Source organism: Ammospiza caudacuta, chromosome 9 (assembly GCF_027887145.1).
Source record: "Ammospiza caudacuta isolate bAmmCau1 chromosome 9, bAmmCau1.pri, whole genome shotgun sequence".
Classification (NCBI taxonomy): domain Eukaryota; kingdom Metazoa; phylum Chordata; class Aves; order Passeriformes; family Passerellidae; genus Ammospiza; species Ammospiza caudacuta.
The window spans coordinates 5,946,975-5,973,343 of NC_080601.1; the positions used below are offsets into that span (position 1 = coordinate 5,946,975).

The following is a 26,369-nucleotide window of genomic DNA, read 5'->3' on the forward strand; positions in this document are numbered from 1 at the left end:
TCTGGGGTGGCTCCACTTGGAGGGGAGAAGCCAAACTGTGGCTGTGTTAAACCTGGCCCTGGCCTCAAGTGGGCTCCTGGGCTTTTGTCTGATGTTGCCCATGATTTGGTTAAGGATGCAAAGGTTTTTGGTGTTTTCCCATTGTTTCGGGTTACTAGGGAAACCCCATGAGTCAGAGCCCTCTCCAGGCTGGGACTTGCCTGGCTCCAGCTGAAATTATTGTTCCCAAGGGCAGAGCAACAAAGAGTGCTACTGAGACCCCACAGAAGAGGAGGTTTGGGAACAAAAATTAAACCTTCAGCTTTAATTTTAACCTGTGGATGTTGTTTTCCTTAGGTGAGGGGTTTATGAGCCACTTCCTTGGTAACTGATAATAACAAAAATACCTCTGATGTCTCTCATGTGTCCATGCACTTTTCCCTACCCTCTGTATAGGCTTACATGTTTGTTGGTATTTTTCTGGGACAACATTCCTTGTTCTGTAGGGAGCTCTGATCAAATCTAGTCTTACCCTGCAGAACAATTCTCCCCTTCCTCTCTTCCTCCCCACAGATAATGTGGGTCAGCCCTCACAGAGGTGACATTATGCATTATACAAGTGCAAAAATGTGCTAAGGGAGACTTTCCCCTCCCTTCCTAACCCCCCAGCCCCAGCAGAGAGGCTCAGGGTGAATCCACCAGCGTAAAAACCGAGCGAGGGAATAAAAGAAAGGAGTTTAAAGATGACTTGGCTGTTCCGAGTAAGCAATCCCGGCATTTTGAAATGTCAGCTATTCTGCTGCTTTGGCAAATTCTTCTCGTGTCTCTCCCTTTGTTTTCCTTCCCTGAAGAACAGCGAGGTCTAGACCTCGTTGCCAGTGTGGTTTTGCTGTCGGGATCTCGCGTCTGGGGCTGCCGGCTCGGGGCTGGCCGGGCTTTGCAGGGATTTGGGGAGGCAGCCTGCCCTGCTCTCAGGGTGGAATGTTCCTGTCACTGGAAAGCAGTGCCACTGCCTCCTTGGTGTTGCAGGGATTGGGGGCACTCTGTGGGGTGGATGTTCCTGCTGGTTTGCCCTTAACTCACAGCGAGCCTTAAGGGCTGGCTGTCTATAGGTGGGAAAATTCCATTCTAAATGAAAGAGGAAAGCATTTATTGCCAGGTGACAGTGTGAAACAGGCTGAGCTTGGATGAGAGGGATAAGAAGATCTTTATTCCATGGCTTCAGGGATGTGGGTTATAAAAATTGGTATTTTTTTACTGGAGCCCTTTGCTGAGCAGCTGTTTTTGGGGGAAGGGGTTTCTCTGAAGACACTGGCATCTGCAGGGGGCAGTGGGAGCTGTGCCAAGCCTGCACAGGCAAATTCCCGTTTCTCTCCAGGTGAATTCCCATTTCCAAGGCGATGATCAACCCCTCCAGCTCCATCCCCACTTCTTCCACAAGCCCTGCAGCACTTGGGAGAATCTGGCCCTGCTGATGTTCCCCCCCTGCCCCAAAATTTGGGGCCTGCAGGGTTGCAGCCCTGGCAGCAGCCAGCACCAAGCCCTTTTGATATGATTCTTTCCCCCCCCTCAATCAATTGTTTATATCTGGCTGTGAAGGGAGGTCTGTAGCCTTGGGCAGTGTGGTTCCACATCTGCTTTCTGAATTAACCCTAAAGGTCACTGCTGAGCTGGTATCTGTTAGGTGCAGATCCCTGCCTAAACCCTGGACTAAACAGGGGCTGGGCTTTAGGTTAACTCTTCATGTCAGAGGCTGAAATGGAGCACCAGGGAAGGCTGAAATGGAGCACCATACTGAGGGAGCACCAGGCCCCTGTGAGCTGGAGCAGAGTGGGATTTAGCCCTGCTTTATAAGGAAGATTTATGGAATTAAATCCCATCTTGGAATAATACAGCAGGATCTACTGAGCATCCTGCCAGAATATCCTGTGCAGCTGGGAAGGAGAGGTCTGTGCTGCTCCACGTGGTGCTCCCAGCCACAGCAAGGTCAGGTTGTGGTTGGTAGAGGGGTCCCTAAGGCAGGAATGTGGCTCATCCTGATGGATTGAGGGGTCCTCAGGAGCAGGCAGCAAGCAGCAGAGCGCTGGTGGACAACCACAGAATCCTGAAATCATGGAGAGGTTTGGAAGGGAGATGAAAGTTCATTCCATTCCTACCCTCTGCCATGGGCAGGGACACCTTCCACCATCCCAGGCTGGTCCAAGGCCAATCAAACCTGACCTTGAACACTTCCAGGGATGGGGCAGCCACAGCTTCTCTGGGCAGCCTCTGCCAGGACCTCACCTCCCTCAGGTCCTTCCCAATATCCCATCTAACCCATCCCTCAGTTCCTTCCCAATATCCCATCTAACCCATCCCTCAGTTCCTTCCCAATATCCCATCTAACCCATCCCTCAGTTCCTTCCCAATATCCCATCTAACCCATCCCTCAGTTCCTTCCCAATATCCCATCTAACCCTCCCCTCTCAGTTTGGAGCTCCAACTCCTGGCAGCTGCTGGGGCTGAAGGAAAAGGTGTGAAGATTTGGGAAAATGAAGGAAATGGTTGTGTTTCCTGTCCTGTTCCCCACACCACCCCCCAGCTCCAGCTCTGCACCTCTTCAAGCATGGCTTTAATTTATCCCTCTCTGCCTGCTTTCCCATTCTGCCACATTACCAATATTTTTGTAAGGGATCAAACTTAGAATGGGGGATTTTTCTGAGATGCCAAAGCCTCCTACATGCTAAAACCCAGCCTGACATCCCTGGGGAGCTGCAGCTCCTTGCTGGGCTGGATCCTTCACATCTCAGTGGGTCTGGAGCCTGAGCAATGTTTGCAGCTGCAGTACTGTGTGACCTTCCACCCTTACGTGCACGTCCCCAAAAAAATAGGGTTGGCATCAGAAAAAATCCATCATATCCTCATTATTCTTACAAAAGGGGGAGGGTGAAGGGGCATTCCACCCACAGAAAGCAGGGATGAGCTGAGGGTGGGTTGACCAGCATCATCTTTCCACACTGATGGATAAAATACCCGGCGGCTCTTGCAGCTTCTGCATCCAAAGGGAGGCATTAATGGGGATGGGCTGGCAGTTCATTGATTAATTTTAATTTTTTATAATCAATTTTGCTGCATTCAAGGCTCAGGATCTGCATTACCTCTCTGCATGGCTCGGAGGCACCCCATGGTAGTATTGGTTGTCATAGGGAAAAGGTTAACACTGGGTTTTTGGGTTTAAAAATGGCTTGAGTGGGTATTTCAAATGGAATCCCAGGCTGGAGAATGGGAGGCTTGTAAAACACTGGGGAGTGGCTGACATGGACTTGGGCAGCAGTAAAAGGGTAATTGTCACCCAACCCTTGATGTAAAATTGCAAAACCCCAAAGGAATAGAGGAAAAAACAGAAAATATCCATAAATCTGACTTCATAACCTTCATCTAGTCTGGAAGGCTATGGTAGAGCTGAGGCAAATTAGTCCACCCATGGGCAAAGCCGAAAAAGTATATTTTAATTAAAACATGAATTCTAGTCAGTATTAAAAATTGTCTTAATTCAGTTTCTTTGACTTCTGCAGTGAATCCTCATTTGTGGAACTGTTCATTTGAGAGGCTATTGGAATAGGAATCCCAATATTATCAGTTAGATTGTGCCTGGGCCAGTCTGACCCTCGCTGCCGGGCCAAAGGCAGCAACTGTGGTGTATCACCCCAGAGATACTTTGGCTTGCTGGAGATTGCAGCTGGGCACTGAACAAGTCCAGGCTTGTTAGGAACTCCGTTTACCTCAGGAGGAATGGCCTCAGGCGAATGGTGAGGAGGAAAAGGAGATGGATTCTGCTGGAGGGTTTAATATCCAGAGGTTTATTCCATGGTTACAGAGGTCTGAACGTGAGCAACTGCTCCAACAGAATCCCGGCCGCGTGGTCTGATCACCTTTTTAACCTCCCGGGGCAGGGGGAGGGGAGGGGACAGGTGAGCCACCAACCAGGTGGGAGGGGCAGGGTCTCAGGGGAAGATGACACCCAGACAGGCCAATGACCCCTGGGCATAGGGGCATCCTTTGAACTTGACCAACCACACGACGCCTTGCTGGAATGTTAAGCCTGATTGACAGGACTCACTCAGCATGGGGGCAAGGGGGAAGGGAGAGAGGTATAGGCACACCTGGGAAGGGACCCGGAAGTTTAAAAGAGGCTATTATAACACACTGCAACAAGAGGCCTTTTGGGAAAAAGAAAGCCCCATTCTCAAAAATCAGGGTGTTCCTCTTCCCTGGGCTGTGTTTTCCCACATGCTTTGCAGGAGGTGCAGGGTCTCACATGGGTCTGTGGCTGCCCACTCCATGCCTCTCTCCATGTCACTGGGCTCAGCTCTCAGGGACATTTCCCATCTGTGTGTCCTACTCTCTTGGTAGCATTTGGGAGTAGAATTTGTTTATTCATCCTGGAAACGCAGAAGGAAGAGGTTGTAGCTGGTTATTTCCTTTGCAAGGTCATTTTTAATAGCTGAGGATGGTACAAATCTCATTGACTCATGAGCCCTCCCTGTTCTCTCCATTGTGTTGCTTTCTCCTGGGATTTCTGAAGCAATAGGTCAGGTTTGACTCAACTGAGGAAAGCCCTGGCTTTGGGGAGAGGCAAAGGATTGTATCAAAAAGCCATTTTTCCTTTGGGTGCTGGAGTCTGGAGCATTTCCATCCCTCTGAGGGATTCATATTCCAACGGCTCATTGAGAAATGTGGTGGAGGGAACGCAGCCCTTGATGGGAATGGGTGATGTCATTGACCATCTGAGCCATTCCTGTGGAAATTTTGGCTTATTCCAGCTTGGCTTTTTGGCTTTGTGCTTGTTACACGTGGGAAAATGGGAAAAAAACCCCTCCCCACAGTGGGAGGAGGAGGATGACATCTTTGCACCTGGCCTTGGATAGCCTGGGAGGGTGTGGAACATGGGAGCGTGGAGGACAGGAGGGGCTTGAGAGCTGGGATGGCCTTAACTCCTTCCCTGTTGGATTTCCCTCCTGGGATAGATGAGCGATGCCATGATTGATTCCCACAATTAATGGACAAATATCATGTATACAGGTTAAGAAATGTTTATAGGTTTATAGCTACCCTGTACCCCCTCACGTGGTTATCAAGGGACAACTGGAGTTGGGACATCTGGGAGGGCTGGCTTGTCACTATGGAACACAGACCTCCAATCATCATTTGAGGAAGAGATCTCTACTGGACAGTGAAGAAGGACAGAGCTTTGGGAGGGGTTAAAGGGTTAAAAAGGGTGAAACCTCCATTGTGAGGGGGCTGAGCACATGGTGGGGAAAACCTTTTGCTCTCAGCACCATAACCTTTTTTCTTTATTTAGTCTTCTGTTGTATTTTTGACAAGGTTTAATAAACCTTCCTGAACTGTGAAAAGTGAGCGGCTGTTTCTCACGCTCCCTCCCTCAGGTGGATGAGATTTACCACGACGAGTCGCTGGGCGTGCACATCAACATCGTGCTGGTCAGGATGATCATGGTGGGATACCGCCAGGTAAATCCGGCGCTCAGGTTAGAGCAGGATGTGCTCTGATGTTTATTTAGTACTTAGGTAAGCCCAACCTTGGGAAAATGTGGCAGTTCTCAGAGCCCAGGTGACAACTGTGCTGGGCAGGGGTGAATTTGAACCTTCCTTAGCCTGGATTTTGGGGGCTGAGGGCCTGGACAGCCCCCAAGGGAGGTGGTGGGTGGGTGGATGTGATCTGCTGGTACCTGCTTGCTCTGGGATGTGGGGACAACCACAGAGGCTTCCTCAGAGCTCTGAGGTGATGGGGTAGAGGTGGCTTCCCACACTGAGAGGAGAAGTTGAGGTTGGGATCTCCTTGACTCATCTCCCTGGCTGTCCTGTAGCTCTCGTGTGGCTTGGGCATGGCCAGGAAAAGCGTGGGAAGGTTTCCTGAGAAGTTTTCCTGTGGTTTCTCAGGCTGCACTTACTTTTTAATGCTTGTTTGAGCACAGCAGCCAGATTCTTCTTTAAAACAATGTGATTTTCTGTACTTTTTTGGGGCAAGCCCCTGTCTCACAGGAAATGTTCTAGCAAGGGTGTTAATGACTCACCGCAGTGATTTCTCTGTGTGTGATCTGCAAATAAGACCAGTTAGGTATTGGAAAAAACTTCCTTATTATAGAAATATGCTTGGCTGGCAGAAACCCAAATACATCTCTGGATCCTGGAGATCCAGAGATGGTTCTGACGAGCAGGGATAAGGATGGAGGCTGGCCCATTTTTGGAGGCTTCCATGGAACCAGGGACATAATGTCTAGCTGAGAAAACCAACAATCCATTTGGCTTCATCCCAGTGACGTTTGTGCTCTGGGCTGGAGGTTGATCTGAGGAGGGGAAGGGATTTGGAGCTGTGGTGATACAGTGGCGTGGGAACTGCCAGGTTCTGTTAGGGATGATTTTTCCTCCCCAAAGCCAGCTCTGGAGGCAGCTTCTTTGTCCAGCTACGTCACTTCTCAGGTTCAGGGGATGATGTAGAAAAGAAGGAATGGATGAATCTTTTTTGAATCCAGGAGAGATCTCAGCTCACTGTTTGGATCTGATGCTTCCTGAGCGAATCCTCCTGCAGCTTTGTCTTAGTTTGAAAGCCAGGTGTCTGCTAAGGAAGGCAGGAGCCTCCCCTGAATTGGAAAATGTAACCCCCCCCCCCAACTCTGAATTGCTATAAATTTTAAATTAAGGGGCTCTCAGACAAAGATATGGGAGCAGGAATAACTGTTCTTTACTAGGGAAGAAAATAAAAGGATAAAATAAACAATGCAGTAAACCAAAACAACAGTGACAGAGTCAGAACGTGACCTGACACCCTCTTGGTCAGGGTGTTGGCAGCAGTCCAATTGGAAATGTGGCTGGAGCCCTCCTGCAGTGTGAGGGGTGGTTCTGTTGGAGCAGTGATCCTGTAGAAAGGTGTGTTCTTTCTCTGAAGATCCAGTGGGAGAGGCAGCTGCTGTTCCTCTGGGAAATCCAGTGGAGAAGCTGTGCTGGTGTTCCAGAATCTCCAGATTATATCTGGGTAGGAATGCTTGGCTCCTCCCTCTGGGCTCACATCTCACAATGGGATGTTATAGTTCTTATCAGTCAAGCAGGGACATTCAATAGCCTATTATCAGCAGGTGACTTCCCAGAGAGAGGTGTGGTTGTAGAAGAGACAAGGAAAGCTGCCCACTTGACAGAAGACAACTGCCATACAGATGGCAAATAGAATACAATTTGCTTGGCGATCCAGGACAAGCTTATTCTACCCTCTTGGGAGACAAGAAGGAGAGGGAGGAGAAGAAGAGAGAAGGAGAGGAAGATACCCTTACCCTCTCTCAATTTGGAGCTCTAGCTCCTGACAGCTGCCGGGGGTGAAGAATGCATGAACATTTGGGAGAGTGAAGGAAATGCTTGCATTTCCTGACTTCTTCCCCAAACCACCCCACTTGGGACAGCGCCTCCTTGGCTTGCAGGGGAAGGGCAGCAGCTGCTCCTGTCCTGCCCAGCAGTGGATTTCCCGTTGTTCTCCCTGCAGTCGGTGAGCCTGATCGAGCGGGGCAATCCCTCGCGCAGCCTGGAGCAGGTGTGCCGCTGGGCGCACTCGCAGCAGCGCCCCGACCCCGCGCACGCCGAGCACCACGACCACGCCGTCTTCCTCACCAGGCAAGATTTTGGGCCCGCAGGTATGCAAGGTACTGTATTTGTCTCGATCAGGTATGTGCAGTCTGCCCGGGGGGAAAAGCCAGCGAGGGGTGAGAGGATTTTCTTGTGAGCACAGTTTCTTGGCCAGTGAGGTTCAGAAAAAGGTTATAAAGATCGGTATTTTTTTAAATTCACTTGATGAGGAAGAGAATGACAGAGAATTAATCCAGAGCATCAGCCTGAATGGATAAAATATCTTTATTTATCCATATCCAATGGATTAAATATCTTTATTTATCCTTTGTTTTCATTTACCAGTCGTCTCCTTGGTCCAAAATGCCTTAAAAATATAAAAATAAGATAAAAAAAGATGAAATACTGCAGGAAGCCCCATGGGGACAATCAATTTATTCTGTCCCTTGGAGGACCTTTAAAACCTGTTTTTATATGGATTTATTTCTTGAACATGGGAGCATTCAATAAATCCTGGGCCAAAGAGGAAGTTCTACTGCAGGAATCTCTCACCCTCTTAGTGCAGAGATTGTGCTGGTGTGCTCTGAGAAGTTGGAGGCCTTGCTAATAAAAGTTTTCAGGAAAACATTCTGATGTTTCATGACTTCATTAGGAAAACAGGTGCTTTGGTGTTACCAGGAGAGGTGACTTCCCCTGTTCTGAGCCTGCTGCTTCCAAATTCCCATCTCCTCCTTTCCACGCTGGTGGCCAGGTCTGGATTTCCATCAGGAGGCTCCACTGATGCCGTGGATGGGGTTGGTATTGTCACCCTGATCTGTAGCACAGGTCCTCCTGGTGTGCACAGGAGGAGGAAAAGGTGGAGAAGGAAACCTGTCCTAACTTGGATGACCTCCCTGAGAAGGATCCCCCTCGGCAGGAGATGAACCTCAGGAGATATCCAGCTGGAAGCCCTCCTGAGTGTGCCAGTGGTCCTGTGGCCACCGAGTAGCAGACCTTGGGTTGTGCCAAGCTGGCGTCCTGCCCTGGTCTCCTTGTCCAGAGTCACACGGGTGCAATACCAGCTTTTGTTCTGTTTTTCTAGACCCTTCCTGGCAAAGTGACTGTGTCCCAAGGCATAGGTGAGAGGACCTTTTTTGGCAGAAGGGGGAGGCTCCCTAGGCTGCCCCATGGTGGGAAGGAGTTGCGAGATCCATGGAGCAGCCCTGCTCCAGGGGTGCTCCTTCCAGCAGCTCCTTCCCCTTTTCCCTGTGGATCTGGCTCTCTGCTTGGCACACACCTCCAGGACTTTATGCAGAATCCCCATGTCCTTGCCTGGCTGTGCTGCATGGCACAAGGAGCTCCTCCTCCACTGGGAATCTCCCTCTGACTGGACTGCTGGAATAGTAACACCGTGCTTGCTCTTGCCTCTTTTCCCCAAAACAAAGTCCTTGTGGACCCCCAACACTGTTAAGCTCAGGGACGTGTGGAATGAAGGACCAGAGTGTGGCACCAAACGATCCCAAATATGCCCTTTGAAGAGAAGAGCAGTGGACAGATGGGCTGTAAATTTTAATTGCTGCTGTAGAGGTCTTGTCCCTCTGCAGTGGGTGGCACAGAGGGGTTTTCTGGCCTGGGCTGAAGGATGCTTGTGCTCAGAATTAAATATTTTCCAGGTAGTTACTTCTCATCATCATTCTCCTATGGAGAACGTTTTGTACTCCTTCCAATTCTTACTGGAGTCTCCCTTACAAAAACCTGCCTTTGTGAGCATCCACCTTTTCATATTCCTTTGTCCCATCTCCCATCCGCAGCTTCTTTGGTTGGAATTTATCCAATTTTCATCTTAGGCAAAATAAATTTGCCTTCCCCTTGTAGAGAAAGCTTCCCACGACTTTATTCTTTCTTGTGGAAAGCTTCATGGGGGTAAAAAAAATCTTTTCAAATGATTTATCCAGGGCTTGATTTTGTACTCTATGGTTAAACCCTATTATGGGAGTGACTTGGTGTGGATCAAGTATCCCACAAGGATGGGGGCTGTGTGGACCCCGTGGTTTGGCCAGGGTGGGTGTAGGGGATGTGCATCTCCCTCAGCTCATCAGCACCCTTCTCCTGCTGCTGCCCATTCCTGGCTGACTGAACTCTGCCCTTGCAGCATCCCAGTCCCCAGGGCACAGTTATCCAGCATGGTCCTGCCCTGCTTTTGCCTCTCTGACCTTTCAGTCCTTCCTTCACTAACTCCCTTGATGCCAAAAAGGGTCAGCCTCAACACACGTAAAAAAAAAAACTTCGGGAGTTAATTCTGGAGTGTGCCAACAAGCTAATTGAATTGGGCAGAAATAAGGTGAAAAAGAAAGGAAAAGTGACCAAAATGGAGGTGATGTGTTGCTGCCTGGACACGGGAAGATTCCTCTGCCCACAGCTGCCCCACTGCACTGCACTTGATCGAGGGCTGGGTCCTGGGGCCGGGGCGGGTGCATGTGCGGGTGCGCCCCGTGGGGAGCAGGGCTGTGGTTTAGGCAGGGCTCTGGGGAGAGCCTCGTGCCTTTTCTCCTCTCTCATTTTCCTTCTTTATTTGTTTTAAATGAAGAAGAATGCGGGGGAGGCCATTCCTGGGCTGGGAGGCCATGGCTGCCCTTGCTGGCAGGGTGTTGTGGGGGCTGTTCCTGCCCTCCTGCCTGCCCAGGTGTGTTGGCACAAGGGCACAGTGGTGCCAGCAAGCCCCACAGCAACCTCTGCTGGCTTTTGGCACACACTGGTGAGCCTGTCCTTGGGCTGCCGCCCAAGTGACCTGGGCAGCTCCTCCTCTCCAGTGCCTTCACCTCTGTTTACTCTCCTGTTGCAGTGAAGCCAGGTTATGCATTTGTGGGTTTCTTTTTTTTTTTTTTCTTAATTTTTCATTTTTTCCCCTCCTCTCTCAAAGGTTTTCTCTCTCCTCTCCTCTGTCCTTCCCTCCTGTCTTTGCCCCAGGCTATGCCCCGGTGACAGGGATGTGCCACCCTCTCCGCAGCTGCACACTCAACCACGAGGATGGCTTCTCCTCGGCCTTCGTGGTGGCCCACGAGACCGGGCACGTGTAAGTTCTGGGGGCAGAACTGGCTGGGGTGGTGCCCCTCCCTTTAAAAAGGGGGCTTTCCTTCTGCTGCTGCAGCTGTGAATCCCTTGGGATCTTCCCTTCCAGGTTGGGCATGGAGCACGACGGGCAGGGCAACCGCTGCGCCGACGAGACCAGCATGGGGAGCATCATGGCACCGCTGGTGCAGGCCGCCTTCCACCGCTACCACTGGTCCCGCTGCAGCAAGCAGGAGCTCAACCGCTACATCCAGTACGCCCCTTCCAGCTGGGGGGGCATGGCCTCCCCTCAGACCCACACTTTTGGTGGCTTTTGGTACCCAAAGGTGCTCCCAGGGCTGGAGGGCCTCTGGAGACAGGCTGGAAGAGAGGGGGGTGTTCGGCCTGGAGGATAGAAGGCTCCAGGGAGGCCTTGGAGCCTCTTGCAGTGCCTAAAGGCTCCAGAGAGGGACTTTGGACAAGGGGGAATGGCTTCCCACTGACAGAGAGTAGGGTTAGATGGGATATCACCTGTGAGAGAGGTGAGGCCCTGGCACAGGCTGCCAAGAGAAGCTGTGGCTGCCCCTGGATGCCTGGAAGTGTCCAAGGCCAGGCTGGACACTGGGGCTTGGGGCAACCTAGTCTAGTGGAAGGACTCCATGGCCTTGAAGGACCATTCCAACCCAAGCCATTCTGGGATTCCATGATAATTCAAATTCTCGGTAGCTGAATTTGGAGAGTGGCCTGGAGCTGAGGGATGGGGTGATCACAAGAAATCCTCTGTCTGACTCTGCAGCTCCTACGACTGCCTCCTGGATGACCCTTTTGAGCACCAGTGGCCCACACTACCTGAGCTGCCAGGAATTAATTATTCCATGGATGAGCAGTGCCGCTTTGACTTTGGTGTGGGCTACAAGACCTGCACGGCGGTGAGTAGGGGCTGCATGGCCACGCTGTCCCCCCTCCCCCGGGTCCCCAGCCAGCCTGGCTGCCAGCAGCCTGCTGGCACTCACCGCTGCTGTCCCAGCCCAGCTCCTCTGTGCTCCCCAGTTCCGCACCTTCGACCCCTGCAAGCAGCTGTGGTGCAGCCATCCGGACAACCCCTACTTCTGCAAGACCAAGAAGGGGCCGCCCTTGGACGGCACTGAGTGCTCTCCTGGCAAGGTAGGGGCTGGTCCTGCTTCCTATGGGAGGGATGTGTCTGAGGGCACGATGAAGAGCACCTTCCTCCCGTGCTGTGCCCTTTCTGTAGTGCTGTGGGTGCAGGAGGGCTCTCCACTGGTGCTGATTGCTTTGGAAGAGGCCTGGAACTCATTCCTTCTCCTCCCTTCCAGTGGTGCTTCAAGGGCCACTGCATCTGGAAGACGTCGGAGCAGCCTTACAGCCAGGATGGCAGCTGGAGCTCCTGGTCCAAGTTCGGCTCGTGCTCCAGGACCTGCGGGGGAGGCGTGCGGTCCCGCAGCCGGAGCTGCGACAACCCACCGTACGTCTGGGCTCTGCCTCCCTCCCTTTGCCCAGCTGGAAGGGGGCCGTGAGCCAGGGGTTCCTGGCTCCTCCCCTTGTTGGCAGGGGTGGGGACATCAGTTCCTGCGGGAGCTGTGCCATTGTATTTACGGGGTGTCACGATGAAAGCAGGAATGATGAATCTGGCTCCATGTTCTCAGAAGGCTAATTTGTTATTTTAAGATACTATATTATATTAAAGAATGCTATACTATACTAAAGAATACAGAAAGGATATTTACAGAAGACTACAAAGATAATTATGAAAATTCGTGACTCTTTCCAGAGTCCTGACTCCACTTGACCCAGACTGGCCAATAAGTCAAAACAATTCACATGAATCCAATGAAACAAGCACCTGTTGGATAAACAATCTCCAAACACATTCCAAAGCAGCAAAACACAGGAGAAGCAAATGAGATAATTATTGTTTTCCTTTTTCTCTGAGGCTTCTCAGCTTCCCAGGAGAAAAATCCTTGGCAAAGGGATTTTTCCAGAGAACACGAACGCCACACTGTGCCATGTGTTGGGGCACTGAGCCGTGCTGGGGTTGAGCACCATTCCCTCTCCAGCACTCTCACCAGCCACTGGGTTTTTTTTCCAGCCCAGCATATGGAGGGCGCCCGTGCCCAGGAGCCACCTACGAGTACCAGGTGTGCAATGCCGAGGAGTGCCCGGGGCCCTTCCAGGATTTCCGTGCCCAGCAGTGCTCCAAGCGCAACTCCTACTACACCCACCAGAACAGCAAACACTCCTGGCTTCCCTATGAGCACCATGACGGTGAGTGGTGGTGGGTCCTGGCAAAGGAGCAGCAGCCAGACTCCTCCAGAGGAATTCCTCTGCGTGGTGGCCATCACCCTGGGGTGGAGACTGTGCCAGCTGCACAGATGTTGGGCTGTGGGAAGCTCCTGAGCTGGAAACCGTTGTGCAATAAGCCGACATCAGGCAGGCAGCTTTTTAAAATCACGGAATCACAGAGTGGTTTGGGTTGGAAGGGACCTTAAAGATATTCTCATTCCCACCCTGCAGCCGTAGACAGGGACACCTTCCACTAGACCAGGTTACTCACAGTTGGAAGAACACTTCTCTGGGCAACCTGTGCCAGGGCCTCCCCACCTGCACAATACAGAATTTCTTCCCAATACCCCACCTAACCCTGCCTTCTGACAGTTTGAAGTCATTCCCAGTCTTCACAAGCTGAAGGGTGCTTGTGCTCAGAATTAAATATTTTCCAGGTTGTTGCTTCTCACCATCATTCTCCTGTGGAGAACCTTTTGTGCTCCTTCCAATTCTTACTGGAGTCTCCCTTACAAAAACCTGCCTTTTCATATTCCTTTGTCCCATCTCCCATCCACAGCTTCTTTGGTTGGGAATTTATCCAATTTTCATCCTAGACAAAATGAATTTGCCTTCCCCTTGTAGAGAAAGTTTCCCACAACTTTATTCTTTCTTGTGGAAAGTTTCATGGGGTTAAAAGAAAAACCTTTTCAAATTATTTATCCAGGGCTTGATTTTGTACTCTATGGTTAAACCCCATTATGGGGTTTAATGTGTCACACCTTTCTCCTTGTCCAAAGTCCCTCTCCAGCTTTCTTGGAGCCCCTTCAGGTACTGAAAGGAGCTCTAAGTTCTCTCTGGAGCCTTCTGTTCTCCAGGCTGAACGCTCCCAGCTCTCCCAGCCTGTTTCCAGAGCAGAGCTGCCTACTTGCATTGCAGCCTCATGTAGCATGTCCTGTCCTTCCCTTAATTTCTTGAGTGTACCAGGCAAACATGTAGGCTCTAAAGCTGCAAATGGAGATCAGCCACATGAATGTCCTGGCCTTTGGAATTGTGGCTGTGCTCAGGGGTACAGGCTGAGATGAGTTTCTGCCTTCACTCACCCTAATGAATTTCCACAACTCCTTTTTTTCCCCACCTCTCTTTTTCTCCCCCTTTCCACAACTCCTTTCCCCCCCACCCTCTCTTTTTCTCCCCCTTCCTTTTCCCTGTGCCACAGATGCTCAGAAGTGTGAGCTGATCTGCCAGTCTGAGGGCACGGGGGACGTGGTGTTCATGAACCAGGTGGTTCATGACGGGACCCGCTGCAGCTACCGAGACCCCTACAGCGTCTGTGTCCGGGGCGAGTGCCTGGTGAGGAGCTCCTGTGGGGCTGTCTCTGTCCTTTCCCTGGACAGGAGGGAGCTCAGCCCCATGAGGGCACGGGTTTTTGTCCCTGAGGACCAAGCCCGTGTGCAGCAAAGGGGGATGGCAGAGCGATGGGCTGGGCTGCTGTTGGGTACCTGTTGCTGATTTCTCAAATTCTGGGATTCTGGCTGGGCCATCCCTGGGAGCTCTCCTGTTGGGGGAGACCCTCCTGGAGTGGTCTTGTGTCAGGAAGGAGAAACCCACTGGATCTTTTAGGTCTTCGGGTTCTTGTTTATTGTTGTCTTATCTAAAGTTTTGCATGCTGTCCACACCAGGCTCAGCGCATTGGAAAAGCGCCACAAAAATGGCCAACAATCTCTTGTTACAAGGTCTTTCAAAGCTAAATTGTCCAATTAAGAACTAACACCTAGATTATTTCCCTTTTTAGCCAAATAACTGATCCCCAAAAGCCTGCAATGCGGACTTTTCCACCCAATTACAAAATGCCACCCAAACCCATGAAGAAGGCAGAAGAAACCCAGGATGACACCCTGTGCCCTCCATCTTGCTTCCATCCACAACATACAAAAAATCCTATAACCTAAATTACCCACCTCAGTGATACACCTACACTGCTCTCTACAATCTACTTCACACCCTAGTGGATTATAGTCTATTCTGGAGTTTAGGAAACTTTCTCCATGAATGAGGGTCAGAGTCAGTGCTCCCCTGGGAGTCAGGGCACCCCAGAGCAGACAGGGAAATATTCCTTTGCTGTGGGTTTCCACAGGCCACAGGGCTGTAACCCTGGGCTGGGCTGCAGGGCTGTAATCCCTGGCTGGGCCTCAGGCACGTAACCCCAGGCTTGTCCTCTCGTCCCCTGGGTGCCAGCACGTCGGCTGTGACAAGGAGGTTGGCTCCCTGAAGCAGGATGACAAGTGTGGGGTCTGCGGGGGGGACAATTCCCACTGCCGGACGGTGAAGGGGACATTGGCCAAGACCCCCAAGCAGCCAGGTGAGAGGGGTGGGTGGGCTTGGAAGCAGATTCACCAGCTGGATTCGTATGTCCAGTTGGAGGAAACCTGCTCTTTTTCTTCCCTCCATCCTTCTTCTCTCCCTTTCAGGTGTTTTGAAGATGTTTGAGATCCCAGCTGGAGCAAGGCACCTTCAGATAGAGGAGATGGAGCCAGCATCCCACAGCATCGGTGAGCATGCCCTAATGCACCTCTCCCTTCACCCTTTCTCAACCCTTTTCTCATAATTCCCACCAAAAAGGGTCTTGTTTAGGTCATTCCCATCCTCCAAAGCGAGTGACCAGAGGGAATGATATTGAACATATCCCCTTTCTCCTCCAGCTGTTAAGAATCAAGCCACGGGGAACTTCATCCTGAATGCCAAGGGCCAAGAAGCCAAAAGCCAAGTGTTCATTGAGATGGGCTTGGAGTGGGAATACACTGTGGAACAAGGCAAGGAGAGCCTGAAAACCAGCGGTCCCCTGCACGAGGCCATCAGTGTTCTGGTAAGCCTGGCTGGCACTGGGGGGCTTGGGGACAGCTGTCACAGACAGGGGAGCTGGTTTGAGGTGTGATGTGGCAGGTGATGGAAGGATGTGGGTGGAGGAAGAGGCCATGTCATTAAATCCAGGGAATGAGCCAACGAAAGGCAAGGGGTGATGAGATGTGCGAGGTAATGGCACAAGGATATGTTGCTGCATTTTGCTCTGCAGCAATTGCTTATGACTCCAAATCCCATTTTGGTTATGCTGGTATGTGGGGAATTAGAGGTTGGGTTCCCTGGACATGCAGGGAATGGCAGCTCTGCACTCCCATCCATCCCTGTGTCCCAGTTCCGGGCAGAGGCCAGCTTGCCATGTGGTCCCTTTCCCATGGCGTTATTCTTCCCCCTCTCTGACTGCTCCCTCTGTGCCTGCAGGTCATCCCTCAGGAGGAGGAGGCGAGGAGCAGCCTCATGTACAGGTACATCATCCATGAAGACCTGCTGCCCATGATTGGAAATAACAATGTCCTGCTGGAGGAGATGGATTCCTACGAGTGGGCCCTCAAGAGCTGGTCCCAGTGCTCCAAGGCGTGTGGAGGAGGTACCTTCCTCTTCATAGCAGCCTACAGGGAATGCTTGGGGGGTGCTTGGATATGGTAGAGGGTGTGTGAGCCCCTTGGAGCATCTCTGGCGTGGAGAAGTTGTTGCAAAGCAGTTCAAGTGAGCATTTTAGCCAGATTTCTTAGAGAAACAGGCTTGCATGATTGTGTGTGTGTACCTTTGTCTGTCTGTCCATAGACCTGCTAGGATTTTTAAATTCCTTGGCTGTTTTTAGCTGGATTAGAGCCAAGAAACAGTGATTTTTGAAGATGATCACTACTAAAGTTTGCACAGAAGTAGGCGTGAGGTTTGCTGGTGAAAGCCTCATTTCCATACTGGGATCTGACCCTCAGATTGTGGGGGGCACCTTGTGCTCTGGGAATCAGAGTAGTTTGGGTTGGAAGGAAGCTTTAAAGCCCACCTAGTCCAAACCCCTGCCACGGGCTGGGACATTTTCCACAAGCTGTGTGCACTATACAAGAGCCTGGGGGACCCTGAGGGTGAGTCCAGCAGCCACACGAGCATCCTTACAAACCTTGGGTCCCACCTGAGCGGTGACATCTCAGAGCACATATCCCAGCAGGATATGTGGAATATGCAGGATATCCCAGCAGGATATGATGCAGGAGAAAGATCTGGGGGATTCTGGAGGGTCTCCCACACCCATCCCCTCACTGCCCACGCTCTGCCCCCTCAGGTATCCAGTACACCAAGTACGGCTGCCGTCGGAAAAGCGACAACCGGATGGTGCATAGGAACTTCTGTGACAACAGCAAGAAGCCAAAGCCCATCCGGAGGCGCTGTAACCTCCAGGAATGCTCCCAGCCCATGTAAGTCCTCTCTGTGTGGCCCAAGGTGTTCCCACTCGTGATGGGGGCAGTTCAGGGTTGGATTGGGAGCGTTTCCAGCATAAGCATCGCCTGAAACCCCTTCTCCTTGTCCATCTCCCCCCACTGGCAGGTGGGTGGCTGAGGAGTGGGGTGCCTGCAGCCGCTCCTGCGGGAAGCTTGGGGTGCAGGCGCGGGCAGTGCAGTGCATGCAGCGCCTGCAGGACGGCACCAACCGCACCCTGCACAGCAAGAACTGCCCCGGGCAGCGCCCCGAGACGCGCCGGCCCTGCGGCCGCCTGCCCTGCCCCGCACAGTGGAGGACAGGAGCCTGGTCCGAGGTGAGGAGGAGGGTAGGAGGGTGCTGTCTGGGTTTGGAAAGACAGGAGTCTGCTAAGGAAGGCAGGAGCCTCCCCTGAAATGGAGAATGTAAACCCTCCCCACCCCTCCGAATTGCTATAAATTTTAAATTAAGGGGCTCTCAGGCAATAATATGGGAGCAAGAAATAACAGTTCTTTAACAGGAAAAAGGAAAAAAAAAAAAGGATAAAGTAAACAATGCAGTATACTAGAACAACACTGACAGAGTCAGAACTCAACCTGACACCCTGTGGGATGTTGGTGGCAGTCCAATTGGAAATGTGGCTGCAGCCTGCCTGCAGTGTCAGGGGTCATTCTGTTGGAGCAGGGAGTCCTGTAGAGAAGGATGTATGCTTGCTCTGAAGATCCAGTGGAAGGAGAGGCAGCTGCTGTTCCTCTGGGGAATCCAGTGGAGAAGCCGTGCTGGTGTCTCAAAACCTCTGGATTATATCTGGGTAGCAATGCTTGGCTCCTCCCTCTGGGCAGAACCTCTCCCAATGGGATGTTATAGTTCTTATCAGCCATGCAGTGACATTCAATAGTCTGTTATCAGCAGATGTCCCCTCCCAAGGAGGGTGTGAATGTGGTCACTCAAAGAGAGAGATAAGGCAAACTGCCCGCTTGACAAAAGATAATCAGCCATACAGGTGGTGATTGAAAACATCTTGCATTACAATCTTCAACAGGTGGGTGTGAAGGGGCTTGTAGGGATCATGGAGTAGAATCCTAGACTGGTTTGGTTCAAAGGGAGCTGTAAAGGTCACCCAGTCCAACCCCCCTGCCATGGACAGGAACAGTTTCCATCAGACCAGGTTGCTCAGAGTCCCACCCAGCCTGGCCTTGGATAAGGGTACAAGAGACAGTGATGTTTTCACAGAATGCTGGAATGGTTTGGGTCGGAAGGGACCTTAAAGCCCATCTTATTCCGACCCCTTGGTCAGGTCACCTTCTACTAGGCCAGGTTGCTCCAAGCCTGGCTTTGAAAACTTCCATGGATGAGGGTACAAGGAAAAGTGACAGGGGAGAGCATCCCTGTGCAGAGAGTGTGGGAGTTTGGGAGACAGGGAGGGAAACCCCACATCAGAAAACAAAATCCACCTGAGGAACAGTCAGCAGCACATCCTGGGGGGCTGTGGGGGCTGTCACTGCCTGTCTGTCTGTCTGGGCGCAGTGCTCGGTGACCTGCGGGGAAGGCGTCCAGCAGCGGCAGGTGGTGTGCAAGGGCAGTGACAGCAGCGCACGCTGCGAGGGTGACAAGCCAGAGGCCATCCAGGGCTGCCACGTGGCCGTCTGCCCAGGTGAGAGGAGGAGGAGGTGGCACTGGGATGGGGCATGTGCTGGTGGGGATCAACGCCCATGAATGCCTCCAGCCTGCTGTGGCTTCAGGAGATGCCAGTGGACGAGGTTGGATTGAACATCCCTGATGTGGCTGGCAGTAAAAAAAAGTTAAACACCAACCAAAATATTTCTCTTCTCTGCTCTTAGCCCTGGCATTGGCTGGTTTTGGGTTTTCTGGCAGTTTGAACTCGCGATGAGCTGGTGGAGATGGGCACCCTGGAGTTTATCTTGGGTGGGGTTTGACTTGCTTAAATGCTGGGTGCTTAAGGGATTTAATTTTTAAGGAGATCCTGCAAAATGAACCAAACACCCTTCCAAGGTATTTTGAGTGCCTTCAGCCTGCTGTGACTGCTGGGCATTGTGCTGCTCTCTCTGCAGGGAAGCTCTCTGGCATCACCACCGGTGCCAATGCCGGTGACCACAGCACGACCAAAGGGCAGCGGGTGCCCCAGGAGGGAGCCAAAAACCCCGTGAGCAAGATCTCCTCCAGTAAGTGCTCGTGTAAGGGCGGTGCTGCCCAGGATACCCCTCCCGAGGAGTTGTGCAGGCAGGGCAGAGCTGGGAGCGCACCCAGCGCCGCTCCCGGGGAGCTCCAGCCGCCGCCGCTGCCTCTGCTCCAGAGCACAGTGCTCCATTGCCATCTCGTGGCCTGCGAGGTCCTGCAGTGCTGAGCTCCTTTTGCCTCCCGGTGTTTATGCCCTTTCCTTTTTACTTTGGAATTTTTTAAGCAAGGTAAATGTCTTCTGGTTTTTCCTCCTTGGAGTCCTTCGCAGCTGGGGCTCAGTGCATCTTGGTTTGGAGCATCCCTTGCTCTCTGTTTTTTCTCCATGCACAGAATCCCTCAGTGCTTTGGCTTCATTTTCCAGGTCCCTCTTGCCTGCTTCCTATGTGGATAGGCAGCACCCTTGTCTTGGTTTGGAAAGACAGGATTCTGCTAAGGAAGGAAGGAGCCTCCCCTGAAATGGAGGATGTAAACCCTCCCCACCCCTCCGAATTGCTATAAATTTTAAATTAAGGGGCTCTCAGGCAAAAATAAGGGAGCAAGAAATAACAGTTCTTTAACAGGAAAAAGGAAAAAAAAAAGGATAAAGTTAAACAATGCAGTACACTAGAACAGCACTGACAGAGTCAGAACCCAAGCTGACACCCTGTGGGGTGTTGGTAGCAGTCCAATTGGAAATGTGGCTGCAGCCCTCCTGCAGTGTCAGGGGTCATTCTGTTGGAGCAAGGGATATCTGTAGAGAAGGATGTATTCTTGCTCTGAAGATCCAGTGGAAGGAGACTCAGCTGCTGTTCCTCTGGGGAATCCAGTGGAGAAGCCATGCTGGTGTCTCAAAAACCTCTGGATTATATCTGGGTAGCAATGTTTGGCTCCTCCCTCTGGGCAGAGCATCTCCCAATGGGATGTTATAGTTCTTATCAGCCATGCAGTGACATTCAATAATCTGTTATCAGCAGATGTCCCCTCCCCAGGGAGGTGTGAATGTGGTCACTCAGAGAGAGAGATAAGGCAAACTGCCCACTTGACAAAGGTAATCTGCCATACAGATGGTAACTGAAAACAACTTGCATTGCAATTTCCCTTTGGGAATCCCATGGGAGGAGTGCAGGGCTGGGAGCCCAATGCCACCTTATTTTGTGCTGCTCTGTCCCTCTCCAGGGGAGCCTTGCCTCGGGGACAAGTCCATCTTCTGCCAGATGGAGGTGCTGGCTCGCTACTGCTCCATCCCTGGATACAACAAGCTCTGCTGTGAATCCTGTGGGAAGAAAGCCTCCTCCACCACTGGCTCACCCCCTGCCACCAGCATTCCCCCGGGATCCACCACTCCCAGCCCTGCTCTGCCTCTCCTCCCCTACCCCACCACCCCAGCTCGGGGGGAGCCTGCTGGGGACCCCACTGTGGCGCCTGGGCTATCCAGCAGCGCTTTCCCAGGGGAGCTGCCAGCCCCCAGGGAGCAGGGAAGGGGCCAGGGGGCCAGGTAACCTGCTCAGAACCACCTCCCTGTGAGGCTGGCTAAGCCTTTCTCCCCTTCCCTCCTGTTCTCTCCACCTTTGTCCTCTCCCCCAACTTCCAGTGATGGTTTTCATGGGTGGCACTGCCAGGTTTGGGAATGACCTGGCTCCATACCCAGAAATTCCTGGGAAAACCACTCATTTCCCATGGTCCTGCTTGCCCTCCCAGTCGTGCCATGGTGCTTTTAGACAGTGCTGTGGGGAAAAAAAAGGTGGAAAAGAGCAAAAAAAGCTGTGGGTACACAGGCTGCTTCCTCCCAAGGTGCTAAAAAGATGTGGGAGGGACATGGCTTTAATGTTGCATTTTCCTTCCCCCTGCTCCAAGCAGCAGCACAGGATGTGCTGGACAGGAGTGTCCTGGCTTGGTGGTTCAGCCCTGGAGCTTGGGGAGAGCAATGGGAGGATCCTGGGAATCTGGTGGGGAAAAGTGGAGGGGAGGTGCTGAGGTGAGGAGAGGGGAAATGTGGGGAAATCCCAAACTGCTGCTTTGGGCTGTCCCTGGTGGGGTAGAGAGTTTGGGAAATGTGTCTGGGGGAAGGTGGAACGTGCCAAGCACAGAGCTGCTTCTGTCCTGGAGGCAGGAGATGGTCCAGGAGATTCCAAAGTGAGCAATAAGAGCCACAGGTCAAAGACCAAAAATTGGTGTCAAAAATGCCTGTCACCTGGGGGTGACTTTTTTTTTTTTAGCCAGTACTGCCCTTGGCCAGCCTTGAGCTGTTATTAATGCCCAGGATCACCAGGATCACCTTGGGCCCAGTGCCTCTGGGGCAGCAACAGCTTCCAGGGGGGAATGGGAGTGACTGGGAAGCCAGGAGTGGATTTTAGGGGCAGTCACAAAGAGAGGAGGGAGCCAAGGATTCATCTGCATCTCTCATTGCTTGGGAAGGGGTGGAGAGGGGGTGATTAATGCTGTTACACATTATTGTGCCAAGTACTAAACGTTTGCACAGCACTTTAGGAGCCTTGGGCTGCCCTCTCCTTGCTGGGTGTTGGGCCAGCTCTGGGCACAGGGTTTGCCTTGACAAGTTTCAGTCCTCAGAAACATCCCACAAATGGTGTCCCTGAGGGGCTTCCATGGTTTTGGTACTTTGGTACCTCTGGGTGCAGTGGCAGGGGAAGGTGGGGGAGGAAGTTTTGGGAATGGGGAGGTGGAGCCCCAGGAAGGCAAGGCTTGGCAGCCAGACCAGTTTGGCATTGCAAAGAGGGATGTCCTTGGGAGCACGTGCATGGTGTGGGTGCTGGCCCTGAGGCTGCTGCTTCCCTGGTGTCCCAGGAGTAGGATGGGGCATCCCTAGGGACAGTGTGAGCTCTGCAGGTAGCCAGGCCTGGCTGGTGAGGTGGCCTGGGTGATTTTCCCATGGATTGTGACAGGGTTGAGGTGCTTGCTTTGCCTGAAATGGATGGAGGCCCCTCTGCATTCTGGATGTTTCAAGTATTGGACTCTTCATTGCTCCCCCAGAGTTTCCCCACACTCTCCTGCTGCTGAGGCACAGCTGGATGAGCTTTTTTCCAACTCCTCTTGAAGCACCTCAGGCTGGAGGTCCTTGGCCTCCTGGGTGCTGCCCTTTGGCCTTAGGTGGGCATCCCAAAACCTGAACAAAGCCCCCCATCTGTCTGAGCCACACAGCTGGCACACCTCCCAGGAGTGGGCACATGGAGTGCCCAGACCCAGGACAGGCAGGGATTGGCATCCACAGGGGATCCTGTGGGATACCAGGGTGGGGTTCATCCCTTGGGATGCCTCCACCCCTGCCATGCCCCTTGCCAGCCCCTCCACGGGAGTGGCAGCATTTATTTATTGTGCCAAAGATAACGCTTTGTTTGCTCTGCAAGGAGCATAACAAAAAGACCTTCTTTCCCCCAAAAAATGGGCTGTGATGGCCTTCCTCCGAAATTCCCACTGCTCCCCTCCCTTCCTTGCTGGCCTAGGCTTTGGTGCTTTATTGCTTTAGGAATATTTGCAGTGGTCCCTCCCTACCCCTCAGGGCAGAGCTGGGGCTGGGCACTGGCCCAGTCCCTGGGGGTGTCTGGGCAGCGGGCTGCACTGCGGGTGCTGATCCTGACCTCAGGATCACCTGAGAGCTGGGGGAGATCTAAAGCAGGCTGGGATAACCCCCCCAGCAGCTGGGGGTGCTCTGGGGTGGTGGTGCTGCAGGGCTGGCACCCAGCTCTGTGTGTCTCACGGAATCCTGGAGTACTTTGGGCTGGAAGGAGCCGTAAAGCTCATCTGGTTCCAGTCCTCCTCACCTTCCACTACCCAGGCTGCTCCATCCTGGCCTTGGACACTCCCAGGGATCCAGGGGGATTTATTCCAGCTGAAGGCAGGCTGAGCTTGGGTGGCTTTGCCCTGTCTCTGGTTCTGCCTCCAGGAGGAGAGGATGACTCTGGTCCCTGCACCCTCCTAAGGCAGGGGGGTGCATGGAGTCATTCCTGTGCTGTAACCTTGTCCAGTGTTACCTTGATGTATAAAGTTTTGTACATATGAGATTCAGAGCTTTTTAACTTTTAATATTTATTAATTTTGTTGGGTTCTTTTTTTTTTTTTAACTCTAACATAATGTAAAAAAATAAAAATAAATCCACATAAAAATCTCTTGCTGTTGATCTGTTTTGGGGATGTGTGTGTGGAGGTGGAAGTAAGAGCGTGACCCATATATGGTTGTTGAAATGGATTTACTTTGTGTTACTTCAACCCAGTTCCTCCTCTTTATCAGCCAGAATTTCACATTGCTGATTTGAGGAGGAAGAACATCTCTAGAGGTACATATATATAGATATCGCAGACATCTTTTATGAAAAATCCTTTCTTTAGGATTTTTCCTCCTGAGAAGCTGGAGGCCTCAGGAACAAAATGTAAACATTGATTATCTGCTGCTGTGGAGTGCAACAGGTGCATCTGGGATTGGCCCATGTTGGATGTTTGTAATTAATGGCCAATCACAGTCAGCTGGCTCAGACAGAGAGTCCGAGCTACAAACCTTTATCATTCTTTATTTTTCTATTCTTAGCTAGCCTTCTGATGAAATCCTTCCTTCCATTCTTTTAGTATAGTTTTAATGTAATATATATCATAAAATAATAAATCAGCCTTCTAAAACATGGAGTCAGATCCTCGTCTCTTCCCTCATCCCAAGACCCCTGTGAACACTGTCATATATAGATACACACACATAAACAGTTAAACCAGTGCAAAAATAAATATTGATTTGTCACTGGTTCAGGCCAAAAAGAGCCCCTGATGCCACAGACAGGTAGAAAATGTAGAGAGGTGAAACCAGGGTGGGGATGAGGCCAGAGGGAAGTGTCAGGGTGTGTTTTGGCAGCCCCCCTTTTCCTGTTTGATGCCAAAACCCAGTTCCTGTTGCTGGGGTTTTTAGGGAAACTCTCTGAAAGGTTTGGTGCTGCCTCAGTTGTCCCAGCTCATGGATGCTCCACTCCATCCTCAGAGCAGAAATTCCCCCTCAAGGACCACTCCTGCCTTGCTTCCTGCCCTTTGCACACAGGGCAGGGCTGGGAGGGGACACTTGGGTGGTCCCCAGGGCCACTTTTTATCAAGGACCATGGTGGCAATGCCCAGCTGGTGGCACCTGCATGGGAGGGAGGTGAGAACAACGTGGCTTTGCCCTCAGGGGTGTGGGAGCTGCTCTAAAGTCACCTCACTCAAATTGGGGCTTCCTGTGGAAACTTCAGGTGTTGGTGATTGACTTCACTGTGATTGACAGTTTACCTCATTGGTGGCCATTGGTGCTGCTGCAATCCCTCAAAAAAGCCTTTATTTTCCTCTTTCCTGCTTTACACCCTTTGAAATGTCTCCTGCAGCCCTCTGGTTCTCAGAGTGATGGTGGAACCACTGCCTCTTTTGGTGTAATGAAGTCACTCTATCCTTCCCCTTGTGTTTTTCATGGCCCCTCCCAAAAGCTGAAACCCAGACCCCACCAGGTCATTCCTTAAATCCCAGCCACACTGGATTCCTCTGGATCTTTGCAGTGCCTGCTTTTACAAGTGCTTTGCAAACCCTGCCTGGATTTTGCCATGGAAAAACTCTTCCACCTCTCTTTGGGGCTTCCCTTCCACACAGCATCACTACAACTCATCACACCCTCAGCTCTTTAGGCTGCAGCAGCCACAATATTTGGGCAAGGAGGGATTTTGGTGCTTGTAAGGGACAGGAGAGGCTTGCAGCTGGTGTGGTTGTGGCTTTTCTTGCTGGCATGGCCAGGCCAGGCTGGGTGGGTCTTGGAGCAACTTGGTCTGGTGGAGGATGCCCTGCTCATGGCAGGAGGTGGAATGAGATGAGATTTAAAGTCCCTTCCAACCCAAACCAGTCAAGGATTTGGGTTCTGTGAGATGGGGCAGAGCAGGTGCTTGGAATTATGGCTGTGTCTCACCTTCTTCACTGCTCATTTTCCTACAGCAACCACTGCATCCCTTCAATACACACACTCTTGGCCAGGACTGGAGTGGGTGGAACAGTTTTCTAGGAAAGCTTCAGCTTTCTTTCCCATGGCTTTTGCCAAAGGATTTAATCTCAGCCTTGCTGGCTCAGCTCAGCCACTTCCCTGCCTGACTCACCAGCCCTGGCCCTGAGCTTTCCCCCCAGCTTTTCCTGCAGGGATCTGCTCATGGCACAGCTGCTGTGCTTTGCTGCTGTGTCCTGTGCAGCTTCCCAGCTGTGTCCCTGCACTCCTGACAGCTGGGCAGGTTATAACAGCACCCTGCCAGCTGCTGCTCCTGGGATGCTCCAGACTGATTCCCCTGTGGCTGTCATGTCCCAGGAATGCCCTGCAGGGATCCTGCTGTGATGTGCATGCCCCAAGGCAGCTGCCAGCCCTGCAGTGGAGGTTTGGGATGTGCAGCTTCATGTGAGGTTTGCTGTTGCCACAGTTCAGTGCTGGGATTTCCACCGCTGCTTTGGTGAGTTATAAACTGATGTTTTAAAATTTTTTGTTGTTTTTTGTGGAGTTTGAGGACTCTCCGGGGGCCAGCAGTCAGGAAATACAATTCTTTGTGTTTCAGGCTGCCTAGGAAGGAGAGAGCAGTGGCTGATCAGAGAGAGCTCTGTCCAGCACTTCAGAGCCGCCCCTCCATTAAATTCCCAAGGAGAGCTGATCCTCGCCATTCTTTCAGCTGCATTCTCTCACTCTTCCTCGTGGTAGTTTTGTCTCTGCAGCAGCTGGAGCAGACAGACAGACAGGCAGACAATGTTTTATTGTCCCATTTGGAGGGCGGTGTCCATGTGCTCTCCTGAAGGCTGGAGGGGATGTCCTGGCAGTAGGAGTGACTTGCAGGGGGAAAGAAAACACAAAACTGCTTGTGCTGGCAAGCCTGGATATGGAGGGGCTTGACAGCTGGCCTGCAAGCAAAGCTGAGTTAATAGAAAAAATAACAATTAATGATTTTCGAGTGTATCCATAGCAAGGAAGAAGACAAAGCTGTCAGCGTGTATCTTAGAAAAGATACATGACAATTTTTGCAAGCTAGACTATGAGCA

The 26,369-nt window shown here is 51.8% G+C and overlaps 1 protein-coding gene across 1 annotated transcript in view; it reads left to right on the top strand.

The window, feature by feature from the left end:
• ADAMTS14 (ADAM metallopeptidase with thrombospondin type 1 motif 14) overlaps positions 1 to 20,848 on the top strand; it is a 32,901-nt gene extending 12,053 nt beyond the window's left edge. The window contains exons 5-22 of the mRNA XM_058810580.1: positions 5,406 to 5,489; positions 7,510 to 7,666; positions 10,536 to 10,641; positions 10,747 to 10,890; positions 11,413 to 11,545; positions 11,667 to 11,780; positions 11,951 to 12,099; positions 12,724 to 12,899; positions 14,116 to 14,249; positions 15,135 to 15,258; positions 15,368 to 15,448; positions 15,599 to 15,762; positions 16,176 to 16,341; positions 17,038 to 17,170; positions 17,301 to 17,508; positions 18,699 to 18,825; positions 19,244 to 19,354; positions 20,526 to 20,848. Of these exons, the coding sequence (XP_058666563.1) occupies positions 5,406 to 5,489; positions 7,510 to 7,666; positions 10,536 to 10,641; positions 10,747 to 10,890; positions 11,413 to 11,545; positions 11,667 to 11,780; positions 11,951 to 12,099; positions 12,724 to 12,899; positions 14,116 to 14,249; positions 15,135 to 15,258; positions 15,368 to 15,448; positions 15,599 to 15,762; positions 16,176 to 16,341; positions 17,038 to 17,170; positions 17,301 to 17,508; positions 18,699 to 18,825; positions 19,244 to 19,354; positions 20,526 to 20,848 (2,634 nt within the window). The remainder of the gene's footprint in view (positions 1 to 5,405; positions 5,490 to 7,509; positions 7,667 to 10,535; positions 10,642 to 10,746; positions 10,891 to 11,412; positions 11,546 to 11,666; positions 11,781 to 11,950; positions 12,100 to 12,723; positions 12,900 to 14,115; positions 14,250 to 15,134; positions 15,259 to 15,367; positions 15,449 to 15,598; positions 15,763 to 16,175; positions 16,342 to 17,037; positions 17,171 to 17,300; positions 17,509 to 18,698; positions 18,826 to 19,243; positions 19,355 to 20,525) is intronic.
• The last annotated feature ends 5,521 nt before the right edge of the window (positions 20,849 to 26,369 follow it).